The sequence below is a fragment of the Pantherophis guttatus genome, chromosome 8, assembly GCF_059756535.1.
Source record: "Pantherophis guttatus breed Tessera chromosome 8, ASM5975653v1, whole genome shotgun sequence".
NCBI classification, from domain to species: Eukaryota; Metazoa; Chordata; class Lepidosauria; order Squamata; family Colubridae; genus Pantherophis; species Pantherophis guttatus.
The window spans coordinates 38,437,202-38,461,629 of record NC_142070.1 but is presented as its reverse complement, the minus strand read 5'-3'; the positions used below and the strand labels follow the sequence as shown (position 1 = coordinate 38,461,629).

The 24,428-nt window shown below is 38.5% G+C and overlaps 1 protein-coding gene across 1 annotated transcript in view; it reads left to right on the top strand.

The window, feature by feature from the left end:
• The first annotated feature begins 6,035 nt into the window (after positions 1 to 6,035).
• FGF2 (fibroblast growth factor 2) overlaps positions 6,036 to 24,428 on the top strand; it is a 24,949-nt gene continuing 6,556 nt past the window's right edge. Inside the window, exon 1 of the mRNA XM_034401299.3 lies at positions 6,036 to 7,077. Within this exon, the coding sequence (XP_034257190.1) occupies positions 6,891 to 7,077 (187 nt within the window). The 5' untranslated portion in view covers positions 6,036 to 6,890. The remainder of the gene's footprint in view (positions 7,078 to 24,428) is intronic.

The following is a 24,428-nucleotide window of genomic DNA, read 5'->3' as shown; positions in this document are numbered from 1 at the left end:
ATGTGATAACTATACTGATTGAATGACCAAGTCAGAAACTAAAAGATGATATTTTCCAGAACTTAATAGTAACACATTGCAAGATTTATTGTCCATTACACAGATTACATAGGGTGCATGAAATAGAGTTGAGAAGATTGGTAACAATATACAGATGTCTTCTTGGACTATAATAGTTGAAGCAACAAATATACATTTATTTCTCTCTAAATTACTACCTTACTATAGACTTCTAAAGATTTCCTTGTAATAGGCACCTATGTTTAGACCATATTTTGCAGGAAATTATTATTGCCGTCATCTAAAACATAGACATACAGCAGCTGTGCTCTGTAATGGAGATGGTGATACCAACATTCTAGCTTCAGATGCTGGCTGCAAACCCAGTTATTCTTCTGGGTCTTCTTGAGTATGAGATGTAATGTATAGTTGGTCTATTTCAAGTTGTGAGAACAGCTTATCTTCATTATGTTAAAGTGTTGGGTAACTACCGGTAGCTGTTTCTCAGTTACTGTGGATGCAGGTCTTCTGTCCATATATCTTCTGTCATATATCCCCTCTCATTAGATCTGCTCTTGTAGTAACATTCCATCAATTCCAGGTTCTCTTGACTTATCCATGTATCGTATGTGTATAGGTTTGTGCATATGCATACATATTTGTGTGTATAGGAGACATTGGTTGGATCCTGGGGTAGGAAACTTTGGATCCTAGGATGTGGGGATAGGAGAGACCAGTTGGTAGGCTGGATCCTGAGTTGGACAGTTTGGATCATAAATTGACCATAAAGAGAGGAGAACAAAAATTGATGGCAGGGAGGAAGAAGTGGAGAGTTGGAAGGGAAAGGGAGAGATTAGTAGGATGGTTCATTGACATGAAGAAGAGAAAGAAGTCTTTGTAGAAGGGGAATGAGAGCTGTTGAGACCCTACCCAATAATCTTCACACACACAAAAAGATACACAGACACATGCACATGCATAGACACATATACTCCCAGACAGTTTAACCTTTTTTATTCTTGTCCATAGAGTGATTTAAAGCACCAGATTGATAGAAAGACAGGGTATTGTAGATAAACATATGGAACACTGAAGCACAAAAAGCTCTAAAAATAAGTATTAACATTAATAAGTATTAAACAAATGCTAAGAAGTTTTTCACAGAAAGCTTTGCTTTTTTCTTTTGTTCAGACAGGACAATAAAAATTCATTGTTAGAAAGGCTTTAGGAAAACAAATGGTACAATAAGCTGTAATTATGTAGTTTTTTTGTTTGTTGAGATGTACTCACTGGCTCTTGCTTTGAAAGTCTCTTGGAACATTACTTAAGTACTGAGCACTTAGAATCCCTTGTTGGGCCTCATGCTGTGAATTTATGGCAATAGTTGTAGAATGAAGTGAAAGCAAAGTAGAAAGCAGTTAATTTTTATGTCTGTGTTCTTTGGGGAAAACAGAACTATCAAGAATGGAGAACATTCTCTTCGTGTGACACGTGTTATTTAAACATAGTGCTGATTAATATTTCACTTTAGGAAATGTGAGTTCAGCCCATCATTGTTAATTCAACTGTTAAAAGTTGTTATTCATTAACTATGTGTTTTTTTAAGCTAAGGAAGTTTTATGCACTTAGGCATCATTTAAAAAGAGAAAAAGTATCATTATATTATCATCATATGATAATAAATTTACCAGAGATTTGATCACCGCTAAAGTCTGCAATGATCATATTTCATTTCTACATAGCTTAGAATGTTCTTGTAATGCTGTGATTTTTTTAAAAAAAAGTCATGTAAATTTCTGATTAATTAGAAATGTGCACTACTTAAAATGCAGAATTCTTTGAACTTATGACCCATTGGGGTACTTGATTGAGAAAAGAACTAAATTTAAGAATAAAGTCAGAAAAAAGATAGATCCTGTGAGCAGCTGCCCAGCTACAGATGTGATATTTTATAATACAGGGTGATGACACACAAGCTGCCCTTGGAAATCATATGCTGTAACATCCAGTCAATGTTGCAAGTCCACATGTTTTTAGGGTTACACTATATTGTTGCCAGATTTACATCATAACTTTTATAACACATACTGTTTTGTAGTCCCCAAACTGACAAGAAATTACTTTTAATCCAATTTTGCTTATATTTTTTAAATCTACCAAATCATAAATAATGTTTCTTGCTAATACATTAAAAAGCTCTGTATTTTCCAGTGTAAAACTATAATTAATAGTCTTTGGCAAAATAATAATAACTTTATTGTAGCGTTCTTATTGCATCCCTTGAGTGCCCTAATGTCTATTTTGTTTATAAAACTTGCAATTTATTTTTACAGTATAAACGAATTCATAACATCTTCAAGTCTACATCACAATGTCAGTTTGTGTTATCTGTAGGAAAAATGTTTCATTTCCAAAAGTGATGTTTTCAGAAAGAACATTTTCTGCTTTAAAGGACACAAATACATAGTGTGTTTTCAGTTAGTAAAGTTTTTTCAGATGAAAAAAATTATCTGGTTTCCATATGTACATCACTCAATCCATCTCCTAATTAAAATATTTACATTCAAGTCAAGCCACACAATAATTCTCTGAGTTTTAGGCACATTTAGTTTTAATATAATCCTGGGTTTGACCTAATCAACAGGAGACTCCATTGTTCCAGGATCATAACATTTCCTAATCATTCCAGTTGTGTTCCAGGACAGAGTTAATTTCTTGCAAATAAACATGATTGCACATCTGATTCCTGCCCATTTCATAGGAACATATGCCAAATTAGTTATTTGTTTAGCACTTAGGGAGTTGATTGAATCATTTTTGCTCAGCGTGAAATTGGCACAGCACCTGTGATTGCCCAGCAGGCTCCCCATCATTGAAAGGTGAGTCTAAGTTGAATGAATGAGGCAAGGTGTGAATTTTGGCAGTATCACATTCAGGATGGGGCCATTAAGACAAATGAGTCTATTACTGCACTGTGATTTTAAAAGAAGCTTTTCTGCACTGTTGTCAATGTTTCCAGTTTCTTTAGAACTGTTTCAGAAAGTTACCAATAATGAATTCCTGTATATGTTTGACTATTGATGTTTGTATTCAGGTAGTCTTTGACTTACAACAGTTCATTTAGTGACCATTCAAAGTTAGAACAGCACTGAAAAAAGTGACATGATTTTTTTTTTAATTTTTTTTTAATTTCATTTATATGCCGCCTTTCTCCGGAGACTCAGGGCGGCTTACAATGTGTTAAGCAATAGCCTTCATACTTTTGTATATTTATACAAAGTCAGCTTATTGCCCCCACAATCCGAGTCCTCATTTTACCTACCTTAGAAAGGATGGAAGGTTGAGTCAACCTTGAGCCTGGTGAGATTTGAACTTGCAGTAATTGCAGGCAGCTGATGTTAATAACAGTGCTTTAGTCTGCTGCGCCACCAGGGCTCACATGACCATTGCAGCCCCCCATGGACACCTGGTCAAAATTCAGATGCCTGGCAACTGACGCATATTTATGATGGTTGCAGTGTCCCGGGATCATGCGATCACCTTTTGCCACCTTCTGACAAGCAAAATCAGTGGGGAAGCCAGATTCACTTAACGGTTACTAACTTAACAACTGCAGTGATTCAGTTAACAATGGTGGCAAGAAAGGGGAAAGTATGGGGGAAATCAGGAGATTCAGGCAGTTCAAATGAGTAGAAAGATTTACTGCAAGCTTAAGCTGTCTACAAGAATCTGAACTACTAATGGTCAAAGGAAATAAGCAGGAGTTAAAAAGGAATTCAAGGTGGGCTGGGCCTAGATTTCTTGTGGGCATGCAAGGACTCATGACTGATGATACATTTGACCCCTCCCTCGGGCTCAGCCTCGTCATCTACAAAAGGTTGTAAAATGGAGCAAAACTCACTTAACGTTTCTCTTAGTAACAGGAATTTTGGGCTCAATTGTGGTCGTAAGTCAAGGACCACCTGCATACATCTGAAATATAAATAGCATCATAAGCAGATCACTCTGCTCTATCATCTAACAGAAATGAATTCTGGCACATTTCAGTTGCCAGATTGTTTTGTAATATGGGTACAGTTATAGAAAGAATGTAACTTAATCTCATTGAAATAGTTGAATCACAAGATGCTTACAAAAATGCAACAAGGTTTTCCTATGTGTAAATTTATAATATTCAATGATGCTTACTTCAAATAGTTTATAGAATACTGCAGTCATACATCATTAATTTAAAAAGAGGACAAGACCTTATGGGATTCCAAGCATCATGCTCTTTGATGGAAAGAGATGTTTTCTAGAGGTCTAACATTTTTTGTTCTGTGGCTGGTTCTTCTTTACTATTATATGGTAACCAAGCCATTCGTATTCTTAGCTATAAACATATATAGTGTCCAGGTCCTAGGTGGATTGAAGCCAACTGATGCCCTAAGCATAGGCCATTGTGGTGCCCCTGGGAAAATGAGACTCTCACTTCATGAGAGAGAAATAAATATAGTATTTGATAACAACTTCAAACCTCTCTTTTAAATGTTAATTATTCACCATGCCAAAGAAAATGTTTTCAACAGTGCACACTAAAGTCAAATACAGCAAATAAAGGCAAAACAACCCTGAAGTCAGGTGTGGTAATGAAAGAGTTAATGGTATGATTGGGGAAAAACTGTATGGTTTTTCCCCCTAACCTTGCTGTCCCAAGTGTTTATTTCACTTATGGTTAGTGTAGGAATGGCCCAAGTAGAAATTCATTCTGATCTAGGATCATAATGATTTTTTAATGCCTCCTCTCTTCCCAGATCTCAATGGGATTTAACATTCCAACTGACCAGAACATTTCTTCTGAAAATTTCCCAACAAGTAAAATTCAATGGTCAGCATATATTGGCCAAACATTTATTTTGTTGCCAAATTTTACTTAAGGCATACTGATCAAGAAATCTAGAGCTTTGCAGTGTAGTCAGGTTACAGGTAACTTTTCCAGTCTGGTGAGCATCAATTATAGTTTTGGGGAGGTCCGCAGACTCCTTTGTTTGAGTCATGATACAATTCCAGATAACTGCCTTGTGAAGATAAGATGTTGATAGTGAAAGCCTTGCATTCTGTTCTTCAAAGAGGATCTCTCACTTGATTATTCTCTCATGGACTGAAATACCTGATTCAAATTTCACCTTCAAATGAACTGACAATCCTAGAAATTCACATACCTTTGTCACAGAAAATATTGGTTTGGATCAGTGGTGAAATCCATTTTTTTTTCTACTGGTTCTGTGGGCGTGGCTTGGTGGGCGTGTTGTGGCTTGGTGTGCATGGCAGAGGAAGGATACTCTAAAATCTCCATTCCCACCCCACTCCAGAGGAAGGATACTTCAAAATCTCCATTCCCATCCCACTCCTGGGGGAAGGATATTGCAAAATCTCTATTCCCACTCCACTCCAGGGGAAAGATATTGCAAAATTTCCATTCCCTCCCCACTCTGGGGCCAACCAGACGTGGTATTTGCCAATTCTCCGAACTGCTCAAAAGTTCCACTACTGGTTCTCCAGAACCTGTCAGAACCTGCTAGATTTCACCCCTGGTTTGGATCATTTTCCTCAATAAATCAACAAGTAGTGTGATATTTTTGACTCATTTGTTTAATTGGGTTTTCTTTGTCTAGTTTTAAGACTTGTGTGGAAAAGAGGTAAGAGTTTTAGTCACATTTATGCAGAAACATTGACAATTCAAAAAATTTTGCTGTCTTTTAAGCAGCAATTAACACTTGGGACTCTTAAGTTTTATTCTCTTGAATAGAAAGTATTGATCCAACTAATTGTAGTTTTGATTGCAAGTACGTGGTATAAACATGTCTGGGATCAGAACGCCTGCCTCCATTGTCTCCCCATAAAAACAAACAAACAAACAAACAAATCCTTGAAACTTCTCTTAGGGAAATGGGCACCTCAGGTCCCTTAGTGCTACACAATCACCTCGATGTTTCAAAAGAGTTTTGGTTTTGGCATCGTTAGGCAAGGAAACGCCGCCACCTGGAAACGTTCCCATCGGTTGTCACGAAAGAACCGCGAATTCTCCCCTTGGGAGGATAATTCCCGGGGCCTCTAGATTAGCCCGAGGCTCCGCTTACGGTGGGGCAGCAGTGACCGATCGCGCAGAAGCAACTGCCAAACTCGGGATTTGTACAAGCGGCCCAAAAAGGGCCCCGGAGCGGAGAGGAGCGGAGCGAGCGCTGGGCAGGGTAAGGGTTACACGAAGGGATGCGAAGGAGGCGGGAAGGAACGAACCTCTTCGCTTCTCCATCCTTGCCAGTTTCCAGCAGCGGAGCCAGGGCGAGCCATTCTCTCGTGCCGGGGACAGGCAGAGAGCCACGCAGGGAAGCACCGAGGGGAAGGTGCGTGTGTGGTGTGGGGAGGAGAGCAGGAAGGAGGAGGGGCCGGGGGCGGCCGAGGGGGGCAACAAACAAGTAAATAATAGCGCGGACTGAGCGGGCCTGCTGAGGCAATCACAGGCGTAGCGACTCCCTCCTTGGCTTCTTGCATTGGGCGACACAGCAGGCGGCGAAGCCTTCAGCCGGCCGGGCTCTGCCGACCGCCTGGCTAAAAGAACTGACTGAACGTCCAGCTCGGAGCTGCGGAGCGACGTGAAGAAGCTTGGGAAGGAGAACGAAAGCGGGGGAAAGCGGACCCCCCGTTCTCCTCCCCCCCGCTCCCCGCCTTTCCTCCCCGTGCGGGGGAACGCTCCCTTTCAGGCAGGCGCTCCGCGGGGCAGCCGTCGAGAGGCGATACTGGGGGGCCGCGGCAGAGGGAGCCGCGGCAGAGGGAGCCGTCGAGGCGCGGGCAGAAGTGGCGGAAGGGCGTCCAGAAGGGAGCCCTCGGCTGTGGCGCCGGGCCCGGCGGGGATGGCGGCTACGGGGAGCATCACCACCTTTCCCGACGACGGCGGCGGTGGCGGCGGCAGCGGTGGCCCCTTCCCGCCTGGACACTTTAAGGACCCCAAACGGCTGTACTGTAAAAACGGAGGCTTCTTCCTGAGAATTAACCCCGATGGCCGGGTGGACGGAGTCCGGGAGAAGAGCGACCCGCACAGTGAGTAGCACCTCAGGCTTCCCCTCCCACCGCCTTGCCCGTCCCCAGATTCCTTGGAGGGGGATCGCGCGGACTTCCCCCCCCCCCAAGATGAAGTCTCTCTCTCTCTCTCTCTCTCTCTCTCTCAAGATGAAGATGAAGTTTTCTCTCTCTCTCAAGATGAAGTTTTCTCTCTCTCTCTAGATCAGTGGTTCTCAACCTTCCTAATGCGACCCTTTAATACAGTTCCTCATGTTGTGGTGACCCCCAACCATAAAATTATTCCTAAAACCATTGAAAATAGGTGTTTTCCGATGGTCTTAGGTGACCCCTGTGAAAGGATCGACCCACAGGTTGAGAACCACTGCTCTAGATGATGTTCTCTCTCTCTCTCTCAAGATGAAGTTTCTCTCTCTCTCTCTCTCTCTCTCTCTCTCTCTCTCTCTCAAGATGACGAAGTTTTTTTCTCTCTCTCTAGATGATGTTCTCTCTGTCTCTCTGAAGATGATATTCTCTCTCTCTAGATGATGTTCTCTCTCTCTAGAGAGTTTCTCTCTCTCTCTAGATGATGTTCTCTCTCTCTAAAGTTTCTCTCTCTCTAGATAATATTCTCTCTCTCTCTCTCAAGATGACAAAGTTTTTTTCTCTCTCTAGATGATGTTCTCTGTCTCTCTGAAGATGATATTCTCTCTCTAGATGATCTCTCTCTCTCTGAAGTTTCTCTCTCTCTAGATGAAGATGAAGTTTCTCTCTCTCTCAAGATGAAGTTTTTTTCTCTCTAGATGTTCTCTCTGAAGATGATGTTCTCTCTCTCTTTCTAGATGATGTTCTCTCTCTCTGAAATTTCTCTCTCTCTAGATGAAGATGAAGTTTCTCTTTCTCTCTCTCTCTAGATGATGTTCTCTCTCTGAAGTTTTTCTCTCTCTCTAGATGAAGATGAAGTTTCTTTTTCTCTCTCTCTAGATGATGTTCTCTCTCTCTCTCTAGATGATGTTCTCTCTCTGAAGTTTTTCTCTCTCTCTAGATGAAGATGAAGTCTCTTTCTCTGAAGTTTTTTTCTCTCTGTAGATGAAGATGAAGTCTCTCTCTCTCTCTCTCTCTCTCGAGAGAGAGAGAGAGAGAGAGAGAGAGAGAGAGAGAGAGAGAGAATGTGTTAATTGAGCGGTGGAAGGATTTGCAAGTCCCTCCCTGTACTCGAGCTTCGGACTAGCTGCCTGTCGTTTCCAAAGTGCTTTTCCAAAAGGCAACTGGACCGCTTTTTCCTTGAGGAAGAAGAACAAAATGTTTTGTTTCTCATCCAAGAAACTTCGTTAGTTGTGATGGGGGGGGAGATGGAAGGTTCTGACCCCCATGGCAATGGTGAGGTGGGATTGTATTTCTTTGCAGTCCTCTGGTTCCTTAGCACTCTCTGTGACAGTCCGTCCAGTCTCAACTGTCAGTACCTATCCTTCCATCTCCACCACAATCACAACTGATGAAGTTTCTTGGATGAGAAACAAAACGTTCTTCTTCCTCGAGGAAAAAAAAAAGTCCAGTTGCTTTTTGAAAAGACACTTTTGAGACAACTATGAAATGGATGACCAAGAATGGATGACCGGATATTTAGCTGTCTGTTGGTAATATTTTCAATTATTTATTTGGTTTTTATCCTGTTGCAATATTTATGTCTCCGAATTTTATCTAAGACTGGTCTGAGCCTTAACAGCCGATCCAAAATCAACTCCTTTCATGGCAAACGATGCCTCCTTGATTAAAAATAAGGCATTGTAAATAAGTATTTAATCACATTTTTAGTATATTTGGGCACAGAAGCTACCGCCTTTTCAGTTTGCTCCTATCTGCAGCACAATCCTTTATAGGTCTACCCAGGGGTAAGTTTAGGTCTACCCACATTTAGAAGCCAGCAGGATTATAGCCTAAATCAATTTGATCCTTTCCTTTATCCAGGGAGAATTGCCTATGGGAAATTTAGCTGTTGCATATTTCTGTGTGTGGCTTTATCATTTATTTTATAAATAATAAACTTGTATGCAGTACTGTACAGACTGTGTAAATTCATAAAGAGGTGCAGCTTTTGCCATTCACAAGTATGCCACTTTGTCCAAACAGAATGCAGTGGCTCCCAATGCCTGCTATCGTAGCATCTTCCTCACATTTCCATTTTCATCTGTGCACAATGAGAGTTTATTTATTTATTTATTTTATTAATTCAATTTGTATGCCACCCCTCTCCGAAGACTCAGGGCGGCTCACAATGCATTTAAAATCATTATAAAAAACATTTAAGAATTAAAAACATTAAAAACATTAAAACTCATTCGCACCATTCATGGCCGGATCTTGCTGGATTGCTCTCGCCAGAGCAAGATCAACGGCCCAGGCCTGCCAGAAAAGCCAGGTCTTCACCGCTTTTTGGAAGGCCAATAGGGTGGGGATGGTCTGCACCTCAGGAAGTAACTGGTTCCAGAGAGCTGGGGCAGCCACAGAGAAGGCCCTCCCCCGCGGGCCCGCCAGCCGGCATTGCTTAGCTGATGGGACCCGGAGGAGACCAACTCTGTGGGATCTTACCGGTCGTTGGGAGTTATGTGGTAGAAGGTGGTCTTGAAGATACCCTGGCCCTGAGCCATGTAGGGCTTTAAAGGTAATAACCAACACCTTGAATTGTGACCGGAGACCAATAGGGAGCCAGTGCAGCTCACGGAGAATTGGTGTAATGTGGGTGTACCTAGGTGCACCCACGACAGCTCGCGCGGCTGCGTTCTGGACCAACTGTAGTCTCCGAACATTTTTCAAGGGTAGCCCATGTAGAGCGAGTTTTAATAATCTAACCATGAGGTGACAAGGGCATGAGTGACCGTGAGGAGAGCCTCTCGATCCAAGTAGGGTCGCAATTGGTGCACCAGGCGAACCTGTGCAAAGGTCCCCTTACCCACAGCTGTCAGATGTTGCTCTAATCTTAGCTGTGAGTGTAAGAGGACACCTAAATTGCGAACCCATTTTGAGGGGGACAATTTCTCCCCCCCCAGAACCAAGGATGGACAGTCAACATAGTCTTTAGGAGGCAATACCCACAGCCACTCGGTCTTGTCTGAGCCTGTTGACTCCCATCCAGACCCTCACAGCCTCCAGGCACCAGCCCATCACATCCACAGCATCACTGAATTGACGCGGGGTAGAGATATACAGCTGGGTATCATCAGCGTATTGCTGATACCTCACCCCTTATCATCGGATGATCTCACCCAGCGGCTTTATGTAGATGTTAAATAGGAGGGGAGAGAGGACTGAGCCCTGAGGCACCCCACAAACGAGGGGCCTAGGGGTCGACCTCTGTCCTCCTACCAACATCGACTCAGAGAGATAGGAGGAGAATCACCGTAACACGGTGCCTCCCACTCCCAGCTCCCTTAGTTGAGTTTGACATGGTGCTCTAAACAGTAATTAAAGTTCAGTTTTGGTTTAGTGCCTTGTGTAGGGCTACCAGATATATGAACAAACAAAAGAGGACATGAACAATTGGCAAGGAAAACAAATGAGAAAAGAAGGGTACTCTGTTTAACTTTCTGGTCATCTGTGACAACAAGTATAGCCAACCCCCCCCTTGCAAAAATGAATTCACAAGTATATATGAAATTACTTTTTCCAACATCAGTAAGACTGGTTTTTCCATCACAGTATTTATCCAACAAATCTTTATTTTCAGGAACATTTGCTACAGATAATATAATTGCTGATGACTCATTTTTCAAATTTCACCATAGAAATGTATGATGAGTCATGTGATCTACATACTATAGTGATCATAGATTTGAAGGGGCTGGTGCTGGTTTCTGGAAATAAATATCATATACAGTGTATCACAGAAGTGAGTACACCCCCTCACATTTTGTAAATATTTAAGTATATCTTTTCATGTGACAACACTGAAAAAATGGCACTTGGCTACAATGTAAAGTAGTGAGTATACAGCTTGTATAACAGTATAAATGTGCTGTTTCCTCAAAATAACGCAACACACAGCCATTAATGTCTAAACTGGTGGCAACCCCCCTAAGTGATAATGTCCAAATGGGGCCTAAATAGCCATTTTCCCTCCCTGATGTCATGTGACTCGTTAATGGTACAAGGTCTCAGGTGTGAAGGGGGAGCAGGTGTGTTAAAGTTGGTGTTATCACTCTCATTCTCCCGTACTGGTCACTGGAAGTTCAACATGGCAATGAACTCTGAGGATCTGAAAAACCAAATTGTTGCTCTACATAAAGATGGCCTAGGCTATAAGAAGATTGCCAAGATCCTGAAACTGAACTGCAGCACGGTGGCCAAGACCATATAGCGGTTTAACAGGACAGGTTCCACTCAGAACAGGCCTTACCCTGGTCGAGTTTGGCTTTGGGAAATAGATGTATGAGTGCTGCCCAGCATTGCTGCAGAAGTTGAAGGGGGTGGGGGGGGGGTCAGCCTGTCAGTGTTCAGACCATATGCTGCATGCTGCATCAAATTGGTCTGCAGGGCTGCTGTCCCAGAAGGAAGCCTCTTCTAAAGAAAGCCTGCAAGCTGTTTGCTGCAAACAAGCAGACTAAGGACATGGATTTCTGGAACTATGTCTTGTGATCTGATGAGACCAAGATAAACTTATTCGGTTCAGATAGTGTCAAGCGTGTGTGGCAGCAACCAGGTAAGTACAAAGACAAGTGTGTCTTGCCTACAGTCAGGCATGGTGGTGGGAATATCATGGTCTGGGGCTGCATGAGTGCTGCTGGCAATGGGGAGCTACAGTTCATTGAGGGACCATGAATGCCAACATGTACTGTGACATACTGAAGCAGAGCATGAGCCTCTTCCTTTGGAGACTGGGCCACAGGGCAGTATTCCAACATGATAAAGACCCCAAACACACTTCCAAAATGACCACTGCCTTGCTAAAGAAGCTGAGGGTAAAGGTGATGGACTGGCCAAGCATGTCTCCAGACCTAAACCCTATTGAGCATCTGTGGGGCATCCTGAAACGGAAGTTGGAGGTGTGCAAGGTCTCTAACATCCACCAGCTCCATGATATGGAGGAGTAGAAAAGGACTCCAGTGGCAACCTATGAAGCTCTGGTGAACTCTATGCCCACGAGGGTTAAGGCAGTGCTGGAAAATAATGGTGGCCACACAAAATATTGACACTTTGGGCCCCAATTGAACATTATCACTTAGGGATGTACTCACTTTTGTTGCCAGCATGTATGGGAAAAAAAATCCAAATTAATTAAGAAAGATAGTCAGAATACATTGTTCCTAACTAGTAGCACTAGGAATCCTGTCTCAGCATTCCACACCTACACTATTTAGTGCTGTAGGTTTTTACTGCTATTCTAAGATCATGAGTGGGCTAAAATACCAGAACCATGTTTGCTGTATATTCTACCTCTATAATGGATACCATTTCCTTATTATTACTAAATCCTGACTCTGCCCCCACGTTGCACATATCACATTCCCTATATTTGTAGACTCCAAATGTACTTCCTCATATTGCTTAACGTCATTCAGCCAACCACATTCTCCAGTTCTGATCCTTGTTGCTTGAATCATTTTTTATATTACTATATCTCCTTAGACCCCATTTTTTTCAGGATGATGCTTACTTGTCAGAGGTTCACTCTGACAAGTAAGGTGATTCAAGAACCAAAGATTCAGTACAGATGAGCTATGACAGTTCACTTAGTGACTGTTTGAAGCTTTCCCCCACAAGTAATTACGACAAAGTCTCAAAATTACGAATGTTGTATTGTTCACCCTTATAAGCAACTACAGAGGCACTACAATATTCACCCTATTTCCCCCCTCTCGTTCCCCATAACTGCATCCCTCTACCATCCTGCCATGCCGGATGTACTTATCTTGCAAAGATCTGTCTCTGCCATGGTTTATTTGCCTGAGGGAGAGGAGATTTCCCTTCCAGTGTCCAGTTGACTTGCAAATGCTTTTCGCACTGAGAGTGAAATGTTCTGGGGGCCGTGATCTCGTGTGACTTCAGGCACCAATTTTCTGCATAAGCAGACAGGCTCCTGAGGTCACGCGAGAGCAAAGCCCCCAGAACCTTTCACTCTTGGTGTGAAAAGTATTTGCAAGCCGTCTGATAGCCTGGAAGCAACACAATTTGCTTCCAGTGTCTATTGGCTTGCAAATGCTTTTTGCGCTGAGAGTCTGTAATCTTGCATGACTTCAGGCACCCATTTGCTTTTGTGAGATCACGGACCCCAGAAGATTTCACTCTTGGTATGAAAAGCATTTGCAAGCTGACTGGATGCTGGAAGTGAAATTGTCCTGCTCTCCTCTCCCTCAAAGGCAAAGAAACCATGGCAGAGAAGAGACAGATCTTTGAAGGTAAGTAAATCTGGCATGGCAGGATGGGAGGGGATAGCATGAGTTATCTCAGTAGGTCGGGGAGGCCTTGGGTGGCTTGTTCCATTACTAGGCCCCCACGGCCTTCCCCACCCTGAGATACCTCATGCACTTGATCCGTGCATTTGATTAGCAATGAGTGGGCAAAAGCAGGGAGTGATGTTCAAGTTACATGATTCACTCCTATGAATCCTCGAGTTATGAATGTAATTGGCAGGCTCCATTACATTTGTAACTGGAGGATTACCTGTACTTCAGTACTTCATATTGTATTCTCCTGTAGCACCTGCAGCTATAATTGTGCCCTTTATTTCATGTACATTTGCTGCAGCCTGACTGTTGCATTGGTTCCAACTATATTAGTTTTCTACTTGATCTTTTCTATGTAGAAAAGTGCTACATTCTGTTTTTTTCAACTCTATTCCTCATATGACAAAATCTTTTTATACAATCTGTTTTGCTATACAATAGCTCTTGTTTTTGCTATTCATAGATACTTCTCTTTTTTATTGTTCTGTTGATTCTCAGACCTGATAAACCCAATTTCACTAAGAATGTCTGTCAGTGACTGCTGTTTTGAGCTTGTAAGCTTGTGCTTGTAACATTGGTGATAAAATTTAGCCACCATGCCCTCTGTTAGACTATTCCCCCAAATGCCTTCAATTTTCCAAGCGGGATCTTCCACAGTGATTCTTGCTAGATTTATATGCCTCTTTTCTTCACGAAGGCATACAAAATGCTTCCTTCTTGTATGCTGAGATATGATATGAAAGTAGCAGATTTTAGCTTTCTTCAGTAATAGAGTTTTCCCGCCTTGGTATTTGGAGCTTGATGGTTTTGTTAGAGCTTATCTGCTTCTCCCTGGTCCATAAAATAAGGAAAGGATTATAATATTATATGGCACTTTGTTCATAGAGAGCTTTCCCATGAGTAAGAAAATATTTAAAAGTAGTTTCACACTTGGTGGTATCGAGACCACACATTTAATGGTAGAGGATTGCTTCATTTTTACAGTAGAAAATTTTAAAAGCAACGAAGTTATCAAATAAGTTTAAATAATTTCTCAGTTCAAGCACATCAAAGAAAGTACCAAGGAAACATCAATGATTGTAATGTATTCTGGTAAATAGTCTTAAAATCTGATTATCATGGCTTTACCCAACAGGATTTCAAGGGTTGTAAAATCTCTTGAATTTGGAACTAAATGATAAGGAAAGCTTAATCTATCTAGCTATAAAAGGCATACTTTTAAGAAATAGAATCTGGCCACTGGGTGAATGTCATAACATGATAACCATTTAGGAACTAAGTATCCATTAAGAGTGCCTAAGCCATTGAATCAGTAGACATTCTTGATTTCCAAAGGCATTCTTAAATTCCCTTTCTTCCTTGACACAGCTATGTGCTCTTTCTCTAGATATTTGAAATAAATCAGTCCAAGATCTTGCTGAGTGAGCCTTGAACATTTTTTAACTGCAATTTGTCTGGTAATACATGCTTTACAATACAAAAGAAAGATATGGCATATCTTCTTGCATTATGTGCCATGAATTTGGTGTTGACTTTGGTAACCACATAGATACTCTCCAGGAAGTTCTAGCCCTAATCTGGTATTTCAGCAGTGCATGGGTAAAACATACAATCCATCTAATTAGAACCTAGGTTTTGAATCTAATTCTAAATTTTGTTTGACTAATTAAAGAAATTAGAACATAGAGTAAAACGTATTTCCCAAATCTGTTTGTTTGATGATACATAGTAAGGATATTTTATATATACATATTTTTAAAAATAAATTGTATTAGTTTTCTATTCATTACATTTCTTAGTGCTTAATAAACATCGTGTTGTCTGGGTATTTAAATTGCTTAACAATATAGATTTCACTCTTAGTCTCCACCCTTTTTTCCAACCATTGGTAAAATAAGTTCCATGTTTGATAATATTCTGTGTCTTCTTTATGTTTGATTTTCAATGTAAGACTATCCATTTCTGCCCAATCTAATATCTTAATTATCTCTTTGTCTTGTGGCATTTCTTCATTTTTCCAATATTGTATGAACATAATCCTCACTGCTGTTAAAACATGTAATTAAAAACATACTTTTCTTATTTTTTTTTAATATCCTCCCTAATAAAAACAGTTCAGGTTTGAACAATTCAGGTTTCCCTATTATCTTTTCTATCCATTTGTGTATTTGTCCAACATTTTTTTGATTTAACACAAGTCCACCACATATGATAAAATGTGCCCATTTTTTAATTACATTTCCAACATTTGCTCGACATATTTTTAAACATTTTAGCTAACCTAGCAGGTGGTAAATGCCATCTGTAAAACATTTTATATAAATTTTCTTTATGAGAAGTTGCCATTTTTAACCTATAGTTTCTTTCCCATAAATTTTGCCATTTCTCTAGTTCTATGTTATAGCCAATTTTTTTTCCCATTGTACCATTGTATATTTTATCTGTTCATCCTCCATTTTTAAATTTAGTAAGAAGTTATATACCTTAATTAGATTTTCATCAGTGTTCAACAGTGTCTTATCAAAAGGTGTTTGTCCTTTATAAAAACCATACTTTTTCATATCTATATTTTATTTGAAATTGAGGCCACCATGATAGTATAATGCTCTGGTCTTCAAGCTCTTGCTTCAATTTTAATTTCCCTTCAGTGTCCAAAATGTCTTTATATGTCACAATTTTTTCAAATGTTACCAAATTTGGGTATGTGAAGGCTTCCATCATTGAGAAAATGGAATTTTCAAGTATATTTTAGGTTTTATTTTTCCCCATACAGATATTAGTGAATTTCTTATATAGTGATTTTGAAAGTATATATGGATTTTATTTTTCTCTTACCATAGGAAGGCGTGCCATCCTAATTGTAAGTCATGTCCTTCTAAATATAACAGTTACTGTTATATATACATATTCTTGTTGTGGATGAAAATATCTGTATCCAACAAAATTCTGTATGACTAAATATCTTAACTCAGGTGCTATATATAGAGGTTTAAATGGATATGTTCATAATGCTGAACAAATAGTTGGTGCTGTCCGATTTGGCAGTGCTGATCACATGCTTAGGAAATTATTTCTAAAGGAATACTATAATGTATATAATATAATTAAGAGCCGAGGTGGCGCAGTGGTTAGAGTGCAGTACTGCAGCTACTTCCCCTGACTGCTAGTTCAGCAGATCAGCGGATCAAATCTCACCGGCTCAAGGTTGACTCAGTCTTCCATCCTTTCGAGGTGAGTAAAATGAGGACCCAGATTGTTGGGGGCAATATGCTATTTAGTATACTGTCTTTGGTGTAAGCCACCCAGAGTCCTCGGAGAGTGGGCAGCATAGAAATATGAATAATAAATAAATGAATAAATAAATGAATAAATGAATGAATAAATAAATAAATAAATAAATAAATAAATAAATAAATAAATTAAATAAATATATATATGTTGTTATCGCTAGAAACAATGGCTTTTTGCTGTTATCATTACTGAACTGATGAGGCTTTAAGGATTTGTTTATAGATAAAGAGATGAGATATGGGAAGAAGAGATCATTTGCTGTATTTCAAAAGAAGGTGATAAGTTACTAACATTATTTATACTTATTGTGAGGGAGGCAAGTCATTTTTCTTTTTCTTTACTACATGTTTATTTTTCTTTTCTATTTTTTGTTGTTTTTGTTTTGCACCTTTTATTCTTTTATTTTTTTAATGTATTAGGTTTTATGGTTGCAATTGTAATTTTTAATAACATTGTTTTAAAAAAGAATTCATAGTTCAGGGTTTTTGTTAGCATATCACAACTTCTTCTGTTTTCTAGTCCCTTTAATGTTGTTAACATTAAGGTAATAAACACAATTTGAACTTTTTAAAAATAAAAAAAATGCAAAAAACTTGCAACCTGTTCTAGACGTCTCTATATTCTTGACTGGTTTCTACTGTTCATTTGCTCTAGTGAACACCTAGGGATAAAGATTAAAATTCTCTCAATTTTTTACTACCATTTCCTCGAAAATAAGACCCCACAGGAAAATAAGTCCTAGCATGATTTTTCAGGATGCTCGTAATATAAGCCCTACCCCCAAAATAAGCCCCAGTTAAGATTGTCAGCCAGATGGATGCATTTAGTACTATATTTCCCCCAAAATAAGACCTAACCAGAAAATAAACCCTAATGCGTCTTTTGGAGCAAAAATTAATATAAAACCCGGTCTTATTTTCAGGGAAACACAGTATAAAGGACTAAAATTCCTTTTTGTCTTTCTAGAATTTTCTATTTTCTATTCCTTTTTTGCAATCTAAGATTCTCTCATATTTTACATTACAATTGCTGGCAAAAAGAAGAGCAACAAATTAATTGTTCCAGTATAATTTTTTGTTAATATATTTTCATCATATATTTTCAGTCAGGTCACTTGTTTGTGCATCTGGGCACATTGCCTTGTTTTCTTCCATTTTCAGTACTGAAACAGGTTCGCCTAAAGTTTTTCCAGTTCTTCTTTTTTTTACTAATTCCTTCTATGAAGGAGATGGGTGGTTCAAAAAATGTCATAGCTAACTAGCTAGCTAGCTAGCTAGACGGACGGACAATAGATTCTCTTGCTCTGTGTTTTTTCTCATATTGTACTTTTGCTTCGCCTTGCTCTTCTCCTTCTTTCAACTATGTTCAAATATTTGCTTAAAAAAAAAAGAACTAGTTGTGATACTGCTGTTTCACACTTGTCTTCTGTCTCTGAACTATATCTGTAAACTCCGTATCTTTTTCCAATTCTAATTAACATTTCTAAGATTCCCCTTCTCCCAAATGAATGCTTATCCTTAGTATCTTTATCTACTTGCATTTGCATGCTTTCGAACAACTAGATGGGCAGAAGCTAGGACAAAAAAAAAAACCGAGCTCACCCTGTTGCGTGGCACTTGGGTCTTGAACCCGGGCTGATGAACTAAATGTCTTTAACCACTGAGCCATCATGCTAGCTTATGTTTCATAGCAGATGTTTATAAAGATCTTCTGACCCCGCCCCCTTCCTGAAAAACAATAGTGAGAGGACACTGTGGAAAATGGTAGGACAGTCGGATTGTGTAACAGTTTCTTTACACAAACACATACATACAGATATGTATACATGTGTTTTTGTATGTGTGTGTGTGCAAATACCATTTTAGATGCATTTTCACATCAGGAAAAATGTAAGGATGGTGCAGATGTTACAACAGAAAAGTAGTGATTTTCAAACAAAAGATATGCCAATTCCAGCAGTTTTAAAAGTTTTTAAAAGCAATAGGAATATGCAATCTCTGGGAGACCAACTATTCACATTTCCACTCTTAAAAACTCTCTAAGGTCACTAGACCCATGCCCACAGTGGCACAATGTTGAGGGCTTAGAGCTAGGTTTGTCCCATAGATCATAGGTTATGGGACACTTATGCTTTAACGAAACTAAACTTATCTTTATATATACTAGATTTTTATTGATCTAGTATTGATGTGACTTTATGTTGGCTTTAAATTACCCACCCAGCTTTAGACTTTCATTTCATGATTTACATCCATCAATATTTGTTGATGAAAAAACTTTAGGTGATGTTCACAATCCTTTATTCTCTACAATTTACACATTCTTCAATGTGTAGATCTTTTAAATTATTCAGCTCACTTATTTTAGTTTCAGTGTCTTGATAAAATTCATTTTAAATATTATTCTTTTTTTCCTGTGGGATATAATCCTATTCAGTTTCCTGAGAATAACTTCTACTGAATCCTGTATCAATCTGCATCATCAAAAGTTGTTCAATCAGCAAGGTGTTCTGTCAATTTTTCTTTCAATTTTTCATGACAGATTTGTTGTAATTATTCATTAAATCTTATGAATTAAAACTGCATCATCGGTGACTTTATATAAAGATGAGTCTTATACTGTGGAAGCAATGTAGTGTAGTGTTCCCTACACTGATTAAATAAATGTTACAGTATTTAAAAGTTTTTATATACAGTACTACAGTAATGGGGGGGGGGAGAGCATTATGAGGTGAAAGAAGAGCCAGTTATAATTGTTAATTGATAAAGTAATACAGTACTTGTAATTTGTTTCACATGTAACCTGCATCTGTATAATCACCTTGTCTTCCTTCTCTTTTATCCCAACTTAAATCCTGTATCGGTTTAATTACCCCATGCATTTGATGAAGTGAACTGTAGCTTATGAAAGGGATGTGAAATACAGGCAGTGATGTTACTGGCATTGTTTTACCTGCAGCCGAATGGGAAGTTGGAAACTTCTTTTAACATTCTTATAAATTAATTTGACTGTTATCTCATACTTAGCGAATAAATTAGCCAAAGATTAATTGTTCCTGTGAGTTGCCCTGCAGTACTTGAATGTGCAGTAATAACATTTAATTTAGATGGATTTGGCGCTGTAACTTTGCCACAGAGTATGTCATGCAGGGCCTCATGAAAGAATTTTCCTCAGAGGGCCTCTGCAAAAATGTTGGAGATGAGCCTTGAACTCTTGGCTCGGAACTGGCTTTTCCGTAGCAGAGACGGTAGTAATGCTGCTCATTGATCTAGAGACGTGTAGCCTGAGGTTTTTTCAGTGAGTACACAAGCTCCCTTCTTGTACATTGAAAATGAGAAGTGTTCTTCTGATAATTTTGCCAGTTGAAGTAAATTAAATGTACTTGAGGCAGCAAAACTCACGAAGCTCTGTATGATTTCGTCCTTCTATTTCGTAAGTTTGTTTGTTTACTTTATTTGGCTTATGCAGTGTTCTAAGCAAAGTGAAAATATTTTTATTTCATTTATTTGTTTAAAATATTTGGGACCTGAGATTATTAGGGAACTTATTGTAAAGAAAAAAAAAAGGACAGACAGGTAAAAATATTATGAATGTAGTAGGCTGGATAAAAGAACCCATTGGTTCATGCATTTATATAGAAACAATCATCAAATTATTGGCTTAAAACCAACTTTTCTTTCTTAGCTGTTCATGCAGAAATATTATTGGTTCGATTTATATGCCGCTCTTCTCCGGAGACTCAGGATGGCTTACAATGCGTTAAGCAATAGCCTTCATACTTTTGTACATACCTGCTTAGTAGGGCTTTTGGCCCCTCCTAAGCGGTGTTCTTTTTTATACAAAATCAGCTTATTGCTCCTACAAACCGGGTCCTCATTTTACCTATCTCGGAAGGATGGAAGGCTGAGCCTGGTGAGATTTGAACTTGCAGTAATTGCAGGCAGCTGGCAGCTAAGTGCTATTTAACAGCGCTTTAGTCCACTGCTCCATCAGGCTCCTTTCCTAAATATTTTAGTTGTGTGTGGGGTGAATAAGCAAATAGTGTGTAGGCCTTAGAATTCTGTTTGGATTGCTATGAACATATTGTTCCTGATTAACAGAATGATATATCCACTACCAATACATAGTTGTGACATAATATGTATATACATGGGGAGGAAAGCTCCTCAATTTTTCCATATGAATTTGTTACCAAAGGAGAAAATAAGCTGAAAAATATCTACTGTACAAACTGTAAAATTGACAAATCATTACCACTTCCTCTCTGGAAACAGAAAGTAGTAAGTCTCATACTCACCATAACCATCATTGAGCTTTTGAATTCTTAGTTTAGCCACCCCCTTAACTATTATCAATAAACCAGAAACCAAAGCACATGCACTTATGACTTTCATAAAATTTAAAATACAATCCTATGTCTTTACTTCGAAATAAATTCTACTGATTTCAGCTCCATCTACCTCATATTTACTTTTGAAATTATTATTAGTTTTTTTTAAAAAAAATCTGATATATTTGCAATTCAGTCTTAAAACATAAGATCAATGCACTTGACTTGATATGCAGGTAGTAAATTAGTCAGATAAATTGAAGGGATTCCTGTCACTAGAACTGGTGAACAGTAGAAAAAGCAGAAAGGATGAAGGATTGGAGCCAAATATAATATTTTTCCCTGTTAAGTGTAAAAATATTAATACTTGACTCTTTGGAAAAATGTTGGTCATCTCTAGTTTCTGTAGAGTATTGTTTGAAGAATATAATATATTTTTAATTCTTAGCAAAGGTAGAAATTAAGAGTATTACTTTATTGCATCTACTATTTAAATAGTGTACAGTTCAATGGAATTTTTTGTTGGTCATTTTTTGAATGATTCTTTGTTGGAGAAATTGGGGGCTACAGAATATTATTTATGCTTTTGGTGATACATAGTTGAGACCCAGTTTGGAATAGTGGTAAAAGACACCACGCTAGATCCTGAGAAACCGTGAATTCTAGTCCTGACTAAGGCACAAAATCAACCAGGTGACTCAATTTCCCTCAGGCCTAAGAAGAAGGCAATAGCAAATCACTTTCAAAAATCAAGAAACACTGCATGGACTTGTCAAAGCAATGACCGCTAATGACTTGAAGGCACTAAATAAAAAAATATAATTATTCTTTCACATTGTCCAATGCATTTTATGCAAATGACAATCTTTCAGTTTGCAAAATCCAACGATTGTTTGGTTCTTTATATTATTTCCAACACTAACAAAGGCATTTACTTTAAGGAGGTAGTCACACATTTTATATTCAGTTTTAAGGTTTAAAAATTTTAAGGTTTTAAAATTATAATGCAATTAAATCCAAGCAATGCTTATAAAATGTTGCAAGTTCTGTATGTAGAGCTATATTAGATTAAAAATGTTGTGAGAGGGATGTTCTAGCATCTACCTATATCTAATAAGGCATGGTAGAAATTAAATTCATGAATACATGGAAGTATTAATTCATTGTTTTCGCAATCAGTGGAACAATTATCCTGCTTTCCTTCTATTAATTAGTCTCAGGTTTCCAGGTAGATGTTGAAAGATGTTTTACTCATTTATTATACCTTTACTATATATGCTTGGTGGTAACAAATAAACATGGTGTTTCCAATAATAGTCGTAACTACAGATAGCAAAGCCAAACTTATAAATAGGGGACCTAATAATATATAAACTGGTATCATGAAACTGATGCTTTGTTTAACAAGAAATAGCCTTGGAATGCTAAATCTGGAATAGAAAGTATACAGTATAATATTAATCTGGAGACTACCTAATCATATTTGAGTAGCAAAAGAAATTGGTCCGCATTTCTATTTAGGGTCATTTTTAAAAAAGGTATAATATACCCCAAGGAGGAAGCTCTATTTTGCATTTCTGGGGCACATTTGGTTTGTTATTGGTATAATGTTTTTATTCCTGTAAATCCTCAATTTAATGCTCCTTAGTTTAGGAGACTTTGGATTTTAATGACTGAATGTACAGAATCCAAATTTTCTCCTAATTTCAAGCAAATCAGTTTAGACAATGTTTGCTGCTGCTGCTTATCATGGCTATTCACTCTTATTGGAAAATAAGTTTTTCTCACATACGTTTTGGAGTTTCAAGAATCCCATTTGACTTTAATAGCCTGCTAAATGAAAGGTTTACTGTAATTTCAAAGCAATCATAATTGTCTATGGTCATTAAGCATTTTTTGGTGGATCAGATGAATAGCCTGTTTATGACTAACAGCCTTCTGTATTAAATGGAAAACATTGGTTATAAAATTATTTAGACTAGTTTTGGTATATGAATGTAAAAATACATTTTTTCATCTTTAGCAATTTAAAACTTAATTTTCAATTTTGTTTTTAAAGTAAATTTTGGTAAATATGTATATGCTCATTTTCACTAGAGTAGACATACCCAGGAATTGGATATGTCTAGTCTAGTGAAAAGAAGGACTGAAGTGACATGATAGCAGTGTTCCAATGTTTGACAGATTGCCACAAAGAAAAGAGAATCAACCTATTTTCCCAAGGGACAGAAGGCAAGACAAGAAGCAATGGATAGAAACTAATCAAGGAGAGAAGCAACCTAGATCTAAGGAAAAATTTTCTGACAGTTAAAACAATTAATCAGTGGAACAACTTGCCTTCAGAAATTGTGGGTTGTCCAATACTAGGAGGTTTTTAAGAAAAGATTGGACAGCCAGTGGTTTGAAATGGTATAAGGTCTCCTGTTTGAGCAGGGGGTTGGACTAGAAGACCTCCAAGATCCCTTTCAACTCTGTTGTTCTTTTATTCATAATGAGAAAGAAAAATAGGATTATTGTGGTTAAATCGCCCACCCTCTCTCACACACAAACACTATGAAAGTCATTATGGCTGAAATCAGATTTCCTAAAATAAGTTCTAGTAGTCTATGCTATGTAAGTTCACAGCACCAGAGATGAATTAACACAAAGGAATATAGGCTAAAGCAAAATAGGGCTCATTTCCTCCTCTTGAAAACCTCATGTTCCCATTCATGTTGTTTAGAGGTTGATTTTCCCAGGTTTTGATTATCTTCCCATTACCTACACGGAAGGATCAGGGTCCCCCCCCCCCCCCGCTTTACTATTCTGTGCCTGAATGTCTTGGATTTCTCCCAATTACTTCCCTATGTTTCTAATATAAATGTGATGGCAAGAGTGAAGGTCAAATCTGGTTCTAGGCTTGTGCCTCAGTATGCATATTTTTTCAGTGAAACAGCTGAGACAGGAAGACCATTTTATTATGATTTATTCAGAATGTTCTGATAAAAAGGATTGCTCTCATTCAAAGAGGGAACCCTGAGACCCATCTTACATTCTCTTTTATAGTTAAGACATCAAAGGAAATTACAAAAGAAAAGTTGATTGGATAGGAGAAAAGCACCCCCCCCCCTTTGCATAGGAAATCAGTTACATGGAGTTAAACATGTTGCATTTAAATGAGCTGTAATGTAAGTAGGGGTGTAAAATTTAGCATGTTAATAAGAATAGGTTCATGAAGAGACAAACCAGATGTCAATTAGCTTTCTTTCTTATCCGAAGATAAAGTACAGACATTCTATTCGGTAGTGGGTTTCATATCCCAGCACTACCAGTTCACTATCGATAGTGTGCGG